Source organism: Pygoscelis adeliae, unplaced genomic scaffold (genome assembly GCF_000699105.1).
Source record: "Pygoscelis adeliae isolate BGI_AS28 unplaced genomic scaffold, ASM69910v1 Scaffold424, whole genome shotgun sequence".
Lineage (NCBI taxonomy): Eukaryota > Metazoa > Chordata > Aves > Sphenisciformes > Spheniscidae > Pygoscelis > Pygoscelis adeliae.
In genome coordinates this window covers 710,448-720,977 of record NW_008824651.1, presented here as the reverse complement: position 1 = coordinate 720,977, position 10,530 = coordinate 710,448, and the positions used below count along the sequence as shown (strand labels likewise).

The following is a 10,530-nucleotide window of genomic DNA, read 5'->3' as shown; positions in this document are numbered from 1 at the left end:
TGCAAGCTTCATACACTGTACAGTAGTCACACCTGAGTAAAACACAACTCTCCAGTCACTAAACCAATGCTGATGAAAGGCTGCAAACTATTACAATTTTACAGGTGTCTGTGCAAACTACAAGGCAAGTTATATCTTCAGAAGAAATTGCAAACAAACCTGTGTTTGAGTTAGATTAATGAGTTATTTCAGAAGTGCCAGACAATATCAGGTGTTAACAAAAAAGATTGATTTGACTGTTCTGCTGTCTAAAAAGGTACGTGTGAACTGATTGTTCACAGCCAGGAATTTGCTGTTTCCTCAGTTCTATCTAATGTTAAAGCATCTTCATCATTCCAGAAGGCTCCACCTCTTATTCTGTGGTGTGCCTCTTCTCCAGCTTTAAGGTCCATGCATTCCACGCTTGCTGCTGCCCTGCCTTGCAGTCCCTGGCTGTCCAAGCTGGGAGGCACTGCCTATCCACACACTCAGGTTTCTCTGAGACCCAACCGGGACACATGAGCCCAGGTCTCATCCTGACAAGTAGTAAGGACATGGAGATAAGAGGTACCTAGACTGGGAAACTCTCCCGTTCCCACAGTTCAAATATAATGTAGTATAGTTACTGGTGATTCACTGCCAAACTGGAAAGGAGTCTCAAGTGCTCTGTCCTGGGCCCAGCAGAAAATACATTGATGAAATGTGGAGATGACACTAAACTGGAAAGGCTTGAAAAGAGGACAGGATTAGACTGCAGAAGGATTTTGAAGAGTTGGAGTAAAGGTTGAAAATCAACATCAGGAAATTCAAAAAGTATAATACACCACATATGTGGTAAGGAGAAGTCAAAAGCATGCATCCAAAATGAAAAATGATTGCACAGGGAGCAGTCCAGAAGTAAAGGAGCAAGGATTATAGCTAATCACAAACTGAGTCAGCTGTTTTTCAAGAAAGGGAAATTTCATTCTAGCAGGGCCTGAGTTGAAGTACTTCACTTGTTTCAGCAAAGTGCACTCCCACAAGGATGCAGCCAAATTGGGGAGAAGTCAGAAAGGGTAACAAGAATGATAATTATTTCAGAAAACATGATATACAATGAAAGGTTGAAGGATTTGGTTTAGGGAAATGGAAGAGTACATGATCTCAGTAGCTCCCTTCTGAGCCCTACACTTCTATTTTAACTAAAACAGTTATCATTTATTTAAAAACTCTTATGGGATTTTTTAATAAAAAGTAAATCATAGTAAAAAAAGAACAAATAATAAAAATATATAAAATACACACTATTTTTCTTTGAAAAGAAAAACAGGAGAGAGAATGATCTTAACTAAATTTTCATGTAGCAGTAAAAATAAAAATCTAAGAAGAATGCATTTTCTAAAAAAACTAATATCTCTACCACCATTAAGTTTCTAAGTAGAAAGCTGATTGCCTTTCTCCTGCATATTTCCATATGTTTCTAAACTGACATAAGTTGATCTTTTGGTATTAGTGGCATACATGTGTGTCTTTCCTGAAATTTCTTCAGGTCACAAAGAAACATGTGTGCTAGAAAAGGCTGCCCACTTTTTCTTACAGTATCAGTTGGTCTTCATGGCCACAACAGTGTTTCCACTATATGTTTTACATGAAAGACAGCTTTTCTCTTCTGGCAAGCTCTAGTTTCTACTTTAAAAATTTCTTTTCTTTTGAGAGAGTCTTCTGCTAAAAGAGGTAAAATGGATTTTATAAGGGTAAACTGAACCTCTTCCATCCAACCAAAACCCTTTCTGTATGTGATTAATCTTTGTTTCTATGGAGTTGAAAGATACAGAAAAAACATCCGCATTTGTTGTGTGAAATTCTTTAATCTTATTTTGAAAACTGTTGTCTAAAACTAAGGTACAACTGAACTCAAAGCATTGCTGCTTAACAGTACATGAGTGTTAATTACACTTATCCACAGTTAGAGACTAAAGTTACCTTTTTCTCCTTGATCTCCCTTTTGGCCTTTAAGACTAACCATGTCCATATTGTCCATCGTTCCAGGTTTTCCTGGGAGACCAGCTTCACCTTTATCTCCTTTGACACCAGGATCACCCTGTGGTCCAACTACACCTTTGAAACCTTGGCTACCTATAAAGGGATAGCACAGAATATTATGGTGGCATATAAAACTTTGCAGAAATATTTAGTAGACAAAAACAAATGAAATTAGCTATTTATTCAAATTTTGACCACCGAATACCATGCTCTGGAACATCTCATTTATCACATATGAAGTTTTTTTATACCAGCACTTCACAATAGCTCTGTCAAAAAAAGTTGACATATTTTTCCTGCTTCACAGCCATTGATTTTAGACTCTCAAAACAATAGGGATAGGAGTTTGGCAGTAATACAGGGCATTATTTGAAGGATTTAATTAAGACCTTCCTGCTGGCTTTTTATAATTTCAAACACAGTATTTTTCTTGGTGTAGTATCTATAGCATCCTCGCACCTAGCAAACCCTTACGTTACTGAAGAACGGATCAAAAATCCTGGCTTGGTGCCCAAATACATGACTGCTCCTAGGATATGGCTTTCTAAATTACACCATTTCTAACTTACAGGGAAGTTACTTGGTATAAAACATTCCTTAGGCCAAGCATACTCGTTATATTTGGTTATTTCCAGACTTGTCTGCTGCCGGGGAAAAGGTGGATTTTACAATTTTGATTTTGAGAAAATCTCTCTCTTACCTTTTTCACCAGGCAACCCTCGATCTCCAATTGGTCCAGGAGTTCCTGGCAAACCAGGAGTTCCCATAACTCCCATTTCTCCTTTGGTTCCTGAAACCAAAGTGAAAGAGTGAATAACAGAAATAAAGCAAGCAGTGTAAAGAAGTACAAGAAATTGAATTATTTACTCCCTATCATATTAGAAACTGCATTACTTAAGGAAAAATGGGACAAAGAAGATGGTTAATCAAAAATAGCCTGATTGAGAAAACAACAATAAAAATAGTGTTATGAAAACCACAGTAAAACACAGTTTATAATGGGTTTTTGACAGATCCTTAAAACTTCCTATTAGAGTAAACAATGCTCTCATTAACAAAGGCATTATTAAAACCACATTCTGCCACTGAAACTGTGCAGAATAATCCCCTTTCGTTATTACAGGCTAAAGGCTAGTTACTGCAAGTTCCTGGATTTGATCCACCAAAGGACTTGAGTAGCAGTTCAGTTACACGTGCACAGAGCTGCTTTACTGATGTCAGCCTGTGTGTTTTCCCAAGCTTGGGCTCTTTGATGGATCAATTCCTAACCAAGTGAAAGGGCTTGCTACCACAACTTATTAAAACAGTTGTCAAAGATGCCGGTTTCCAAGGGAAAAGATGTTTACCTGCCGATCCTTTCAGTCCAACAGCCCCCTGCGGACCTGGCAGGCCGGGTAACCCCACAGACCCTGGTACTCCGGGCTGGCCCTGGCTACCTTTATCCCCTTTTGGTCCTGGCATATCTAGACCTGGGATACCAGGGAAGCCCCTTTCTCCTTTTATTCCAGGAAATCCTAGGAAAAACGGAAGATAACAGGATTAGTCCTTAATGGAGCACTGGGAACACTGTTAACAAGAATATCTGATAATGTCCACCTGCAGTTCAGAAATTACATGGCATGAAGAATGAAGACTCAAAGCCAGACAGCAGAAATAGTCCTCATTTTCTAAGCGAGGCTTTGATCCTGTATATATTACTCACCGATGACCTGAGGAGACGGAACAAAATGGCACGTGTTTTCTCAGGAGGCCTCGCCCTGCGATTTGGACCACATGGAGGAGGCCTGCTGACATGCCCCCCCGTGCACCCTTACCAACCTCACACCACAAAACAGTTCACAAGCAACGCTTTTACCAACGCCAATATCCATTTATGCCAAAAGTTCTCTCCTAAGCACCGTCATGAGAGTATTTTCCTCTCACCTGGTGGTCCCTGGGGTCCCGGCTGCCCAGCGGGTCCCGGTGATCCCTGCGGGCCCAGCCCTGGTGCGCCCGGAGGGCCTTGCAAGCCTTGCAGTCCTGGGAGGCCGGGGTCGCCTGCGGGGAGACAGAGACATAGACCAAGCGTCCTCCGACGTTATTTGAAATCTTGTTTGCTAGACAAGGTCAAGACAAGATGCTAGACAAGGTGCTTTGGAAGCACTTGGCCAACAAGACCTCATTTCAGCCTCTAATACCTCCTGCCTGGGCTCGGAGGAAGGGCTGCTCTTTGCTGCTAGCATTTGCTATCGGTGGTTGGTAGGAGAAAACGAGGTAAAGGAAAAAGGGCAATACCCTGAGATATCAGGAGGATATCTCAATGGTGAATAGACTTTTTGCTGCATTTACAGGAGAGTGAATTTAAAAAAGAAATAGGAATACAGAGCTGTATTTTTCCAGTGATGTTACCTCTGAATCCTTGCTGCCCAGGTATGCCCGGAAACCCTTGCTCGCCACGTAAGCCAGGCAGTCCTGAACTTCCCTTTTCTCCAGGGATGCCAGCTGGGCCTGGGGGGCCCGGCAATCCCTTAGGGCCAGGGAGACCTACACCAGGTTCACCCTAGCCAAAGAAACACAATAGATTGGGAATCAACACATCAAAACCAATAATTCATTCACTGACTGCATTTAAATCAGAGGCAGAGCACTACACATGACTTCAGGGGAGAGCTGTAAGCCCTTTAGCGTTAATGTTAAGCATTCATCCATCTACTCTGTTCCTTGTGTGCATAGTGGGAAATGAAGGACAGTTTGGCCAACTTTTTTTTTTTTTTTAAAGAGCAGGATCTTTACACACATTCCTGTTAACATGGGCAGTCACAGATAACAGTATCAGCAGCTGACACCTACTTTTTGACCTTGTAAGCCTGGTACACCTGGCAAACCATCCAGGCCAGGGGTTCCCGGAGTCCCCGGAAGACCAGGCGAGCCAGGCTGACCTTGGAAACCTATAAAACAAAACAAAACTCACATCATTGCTGTCTCTGCCTGTAAGTGTCCTCTGCTGTTTCTTCAAGCCTCTAACTGAACTATTCATATTCTCACAGGGATGTGTTAAAAAAGGTCTGTGTAGTCTTATATCAAACTGCTAGGGATGCCAGCACCCAAATGTCTCAACAGAGATTCAAATGCTGAGCCTCGTGCAGCATTTGGCTTCTGATGATAAACCACCCAGAAAAAATAAATGCTGAGTGTCTCCTCTTAAATTAATAGCCTTGTGGGTTCATGTCATTGAGAAACATCCTATCTGCAAAACTGGGTTCCCAAAGTCTTCTTCAGAAAAGACAACAATGTACAGGGCATCAGACTGAGGGACACACAACAGAATTCATCTGTGAATCAACACCTTTTGTTCAGTATATGTCGTGTGACATGTCCTACATGTCCCGCTGTGGGTTGCACACAGAAGATTTCTATGCCACAGCTGGCCCATGCACTGCACCTTGGGAATGCAGGAAGGAATACATACAACATTCTGCAAATCACTTAAAGATAGCACTCACTCAACACCAGCACACGCTCAATAAATTGAGATGAAGCTCCTCTCCCAGGCAAAGGTCTCAGGGAGCAGGAAATATAGCTTTTAGGCTAAGCCCCAGGAAAGTAATTGGGCAGAGCTGAATGCAAGGAAGGGTTCTTGAAAGAAATGTATTTGATGTGTCATTCCTTTCTTGCTGGCATCAAAGAGCATACAGCAATCCTTTTCCAGATGCAACAGGTGTCTTCTGTTCAGGTTCATCGCACGCCAGTCTCAGAGGAACTAGAGGTGGTCACAGGTAAAGATTTGCCCTTTCTCCTAATTAAGTCTTTCTGACCCTCCCAGTTCATTGGTGTGTAGAATCATAATAAATGAAATAATAATGAAGACACACAAGAATTTTGGGGATTGAGGTGGCTGCTGAAAGCTCAGTCATCTAGTTCTAAATGAGTAGCGGCACTACGAAATACATCTCCCAAAAATCCAAAACTAGAATATGAACATTTAGACTCCCTCTAAGCTATGTGTATACCCTGACAATGGCCATGCAGGGAAGACTAAACACGCTGAGTAAGCTGGTATTCTAACCAAACCACTCTCAGCCGCCTGGGACACAGCAGAGCTGCTAGCTCTGGCCCAAAAATGTTATAGTTATGTCAGCATGCTTTTTTGACCAGCAACACACGGTGCTTCATCTCAGAAAGGTCATCTCATCTCTCAGCAATCTCAGTTGCTGCAATGTAAGATGTTGTACTATATCACTTCCTATTCTGGCAGTAGCTTTGACACTGTCTGTATCTGCACCATATCACTGCGCAAAGCAAGTGTGCATTGAAAGTATGCTTATTGTGGTGCTTGTGGATTTTCGCAAGGGAGGTTCTTCAGCTGCACCTCCCAAATCTCATGCAGCCATGGCTGGATGATAGTGCAGGCCTCCATCGACACTCCAGTTACACCAGCTCTGTTAGATGGATTATTTTATCTTACCTTTGGGTCCTGGAGGTCCAGGGAACCCTATACCTGGCTGCCCAACAGCACCTTTTTCTCCTGGCAGGCCGGGTCTACCTGGAAGCCCAGGATTCCCTTTGTCACCTTTGCAAGTGAAAGTAAGACAAATGTTAGTACAAAGGCTAGCTTCTGGGGAACAGAGCCATTATGATCATCAGACAAAGATTAACAGGCTACTGTACCTTGGGGTCCAGGGAAACCAGGTGGCCCAGGAAGGCCATCTGCCCCAGGAGGTCCAGGGAGTGGTACAGTTCGTCCTGCTTCACCCTTTGTTCCTGTGAATGTAAATATGTATTAAGTACAGGAACCAATGAAATTAAACAAGGGAGTTCCACCTAACCAGAGATATTAGTCCATTCATACCATTACAACTGACTTGTTATGAAGTTTTTTTGTAGAAGATTCATAGAAAACTAGGATGAACTCAGTTTAGGATGAAACTAAACCACCCCGTATGGCCTAACAAACTCCTCAAGAAAACTGCCCTCAAAGATTTGCAATTATACTGCTGAAAGCAAACACTGATTTAAATTAGAAAGTCTTTTTATTTCGATCTTAAATTCTGGTGATCCTCTAAGTTGTATCACTTAAAGGGCACAATTTTATTTTTTTTTTAATTTTTTTTTTTTTAAAGCATACTATAGCATTACCTGGAAGGCCTGGTAAACCTGGGGTTCCAGCAAAGCCTCTGTCTCCTTTGTCACCGGGTAACCCTGCAGTGCCTATCCCAGGAGGGCCAGGAAAGCCTCTTTCACCACGTACTCCAGGGAATCCAGGTTGGCCAGGGGGACCACGTTCTCCTTTCAAGCCAGCTGTACCCTAATTTTTGGAAAGTGTAAGTGTACTTCTTGCCTGACTGGCAAGACAGTACACATCATCCTCTCCCTTTGAATATTTTGTAACTTGGATTTAGCACAGGTATCTGTAATGCTGAAGAAAGTGGGTTTTTTATCACTGAGTTCAATGGAAATAGAACCGGGTTCCACGTGGAATAGCACATGGAAATCATACCTAGTGTGCAGTGCAGCTAACTGGACCATGTAGGCTATGTTCCCAGTGGTGGATGTGGGAGCAGGTGTGAGCTCCACATTCAGCTCCACATCCATATCAGCTGAACTCTCTATCAGTGCAAGACTTTGAAGCATTAGTTTCCACAAGAAGAGAAGTATGCTAGAACAGAATTGAATCTTGTCTTAACAATCTCTACTTGGATAACTGCATTCCTTCAATCACCTCCAGATATCAGCTAAATCATCCACTCTAGTTCTCACCATCAAGCTGTGAGAAAGGGACAAAGGAACAAAACTATTGTCCATGCCCACAACTTTGTGGGGGAAGTAACCTTGCTCTATAGTTCTGAAAGTAACAAGCCATGCTGAATACATCTGAGTCAGATCACTTATTTGCATGACATGTAAAAAGAAAGGGTCAAAATCTAACTCTGAAATAGCCTGTTGTTGAAGGACCATCTCCCTCACTAGTTCCAGGGAAACTGGAGTCTTCCTCTGAGGAAGAATGAACTACTCAAGGTAAGGACAAGATTTGGAACAATGAATGAGGCCAATAAACGTAAAGCGTGTATAGGGCATAAAAGCATGTGAATTCTGATCTGAAAGACAGAATGTATAGGACAATATGTAAACATAAATAAACACACAGTAGGACAATATGTGAACATAAAGAAACACACATACCGATGCTCCTTTCGGACCCTGGAGACCTGGCAATCCATCTTTTCCTGGTCTTCCTTCTCTTCCAGGAGTACCTGGTTGTCCTGGGAAACCAGGATCTCCCTTTTCACCTTTCAGGATAGAATCATAAGAAAAATCTCCTGGTTCTCCTTTTGCCCCAGGGCTGCCCATAAGTCCTGGAGTGCCGGGGGGGCCCTGAAATTTCATAAATTCAGATGTCATCAGTTGCCCTACCAACCCTTCAACTGATACAAAAGAAAACAAATCTTCAGAAATTAAAGAGCAGACCCAAATCAAGTAAACCATTAAGTTTTCGACTGAGGAGGTCAAATGAGAATATTTTCCAGGACACAGCAGTGTGAATAAGGAATTAATGCAAATCTTCTTGTCTTGACCATTTTGTCATTTATCATATCACAGGTATATCATTTTAGATGGTGCATATAAACTTACACCATTTACACAAGAACTGCAGGCCATGACACCAAAAAACTACTCTGAATTTTCAATAGACTACCCACTGGATTTCAGTTATGCATATTTATACAATATCGGCATTAAGGTAAATGAGGCTTTTTAAAAAGGCATTTTCAGAGTTAAAGTGTCTGCCCCAACCTTTAAATGCTGAATTCTTTAACACTGTGGAACCTATTTTTCTGACGCAAATGCAACAAAAGTATCTCTACATTTCCATGATAATTTACAATACCAGCAGAACTAGTACAAATACAGGAAAATAACACACTTCCAGTATGCAAAGACAAACTCAGCCAAACTTACAAGTTTAAATTGCTTATACAAGCCCCACCCATGATTTTATTTCTTTCAAAACCTTTTAAATCAACTATAATATTCATCAAATATAAAAGTTGTCTACAAAATTAAATTAATTGTCTTACACAAAACTCAAACATTATTTGCACAAGAGCTAAGCTAACTGAAGGCTGAAAGCTTCTCCCTGGGTAGTTTATTTATGACATTTAGCTGACACAAATACATGTTTCCCTTCATTAATAACGTTCATTGATTTTGTACAATTAACAATCACAGTCAGTTGGTACTATCAGAATACTATGCACATGCTCAGAAAAGAGTTTTGTAAGCTCTCCTGGGAAGAAATTATCTACCTAATAATATACCTATAGGATTTCCAGAATTCCAATTTTTCTTATATGAACTTTTCTCATAGGAACAGTCTCTCTAATTTCAAGTGAATCAGAGCTACTCACTAGGGTAGTAAAGCACAAACTTCATGGGCAATATACACTGCTTATGGCTGATGTGTGCCGTCCACTTAAACCTGAACCAGAACATGGTCAAAGGTAATCTTTCCATTTGCTTTGGCGGGTCCTGGATTAGACTCTGATGCTCTGGCATGGCTCTAAGCAACGTGAGCTTGCGAGGCTGGCCTCTATGTAGTTTTTCCAAGCTAAACTACATGCTGGATTACCACCTGGCTGAACTTTGTGGAGCAAAACAAGCTTAAACGTATTCAGAACAGCAGCCAGTTCTTGTCTGATGAAAGACATGAACAGAACTTAAGAGGCAATAAAAGGAAAATATAAAGGTGTGGCAAAACATGTGCTGAGAACAAATGCCAGATGTGAAAAACACTTCAATACATTAGGATGTCTTTTATTTTTCTCCACTGTTTCTTTCATGGATCCCATTGATATTATAGTAAATTCAGTTGCTGAGTAATACCATCTTATTTATCGTGGTGGACTCCATCCTAGCTAACTTTCATTGGCTGAATTCAGGCATCTAGGCTTTATTTATACTCAAGGGAGAGAAACAGATTCCTTGAGTAAGGAATTCATACAGGTGGGTTGGTTTAACTTCTGAAGGTGCCTCTCTCTCACTGCTGGTGATACGAGGGAGCTTGCGTAACTCCAGTGTGTGTTAAAGCTAATGCACATGAATGTCACTGAGAAGTTATGTTGCCAAAAGCGATCAGCTGGAAGGAGAAAACAGCTTTGGGAAAAAAAGTCTGGGAAGACTCTGGCAAACTCAGACTACTTACATTAGGAATGGTGTCAAAATCCATGTTATACTACAGGAACGTGTATGCTAAGGTAGGTCTTGACAGCATACCACAGTGTACATAGGGACACTCCAGTGAACTCAAGATCAAATGTAGTTTTGCTAGTACAGTGCTCATCTAGGAGTAATTGTCACTGAGGATGAGGAAAAGGCTGAGGTACTTAATGCCTTCTTTGCCTCAGTCTTTAACAGGCAGACCAGTTATCCTCAGGGTACTCGGCCCCCTGAGCTGGAAGACAGGGATGGTGAGCAGGATGAACCCCCCATAATCCAAGAGGAAACAGTCAATGACCTGCTACGCCACCTGGATGCTCACAAGTCTATGGGGCC

The 10,530-nt window shown here is 41.6% G+C and overlaps 1 protein-coding gene across 1 annotated transcript in view; it reads right to left on the bottom strand.

Annotated features, from left to right (window-relative positions):
• The window catches only part of COL4A1 (collagen, type IV, alpha 1), a 133,722-nt gene that overhangs the window by 24,144 nt on the left and 99,048 nt on the right, over positions 1–10,530 (bottom strand). Inside the window, exons 25-34 of the mRNA XM_009322531.1 lie at positions 8,161–8,352; positions 7,117–7,285; positions 6,649–6,741; positions 6,446–6,550; positions 4,831–4,928; positions 4,390–4,540; positions 3,925–4,038; positions 3,348–3,515; positions 2,702–2,791; positions 1,942–2,094 (exon numbers count right to left, since the gene is read on the bottom strand). Coding sequence (XP_009320806.1) covers positions 1,942–2,094; positions 2,702–2,791; positions 3,348–3,515; positions 3,925–4,038; positions 4,390–4,540; positions 4,831–4,928; positions 6,446–6,550; positions 6,649–6,741; positions 7,117–7,285; positions 8,161–8,352 — 1,333 coding nt within the window. The remainder of the gene's footprint in view (positions 1–1,941; positions 2,095–2,701; positions 2,792–3,347; positions 3,516–3,924; positions 4,039–4,389; positions 4,541–4,830; positions 4,929–6,445; positions 6,551–6,648; positions 6,742–7,116; positions 7,286–8,160; positions 8,353–10,530) is intronic.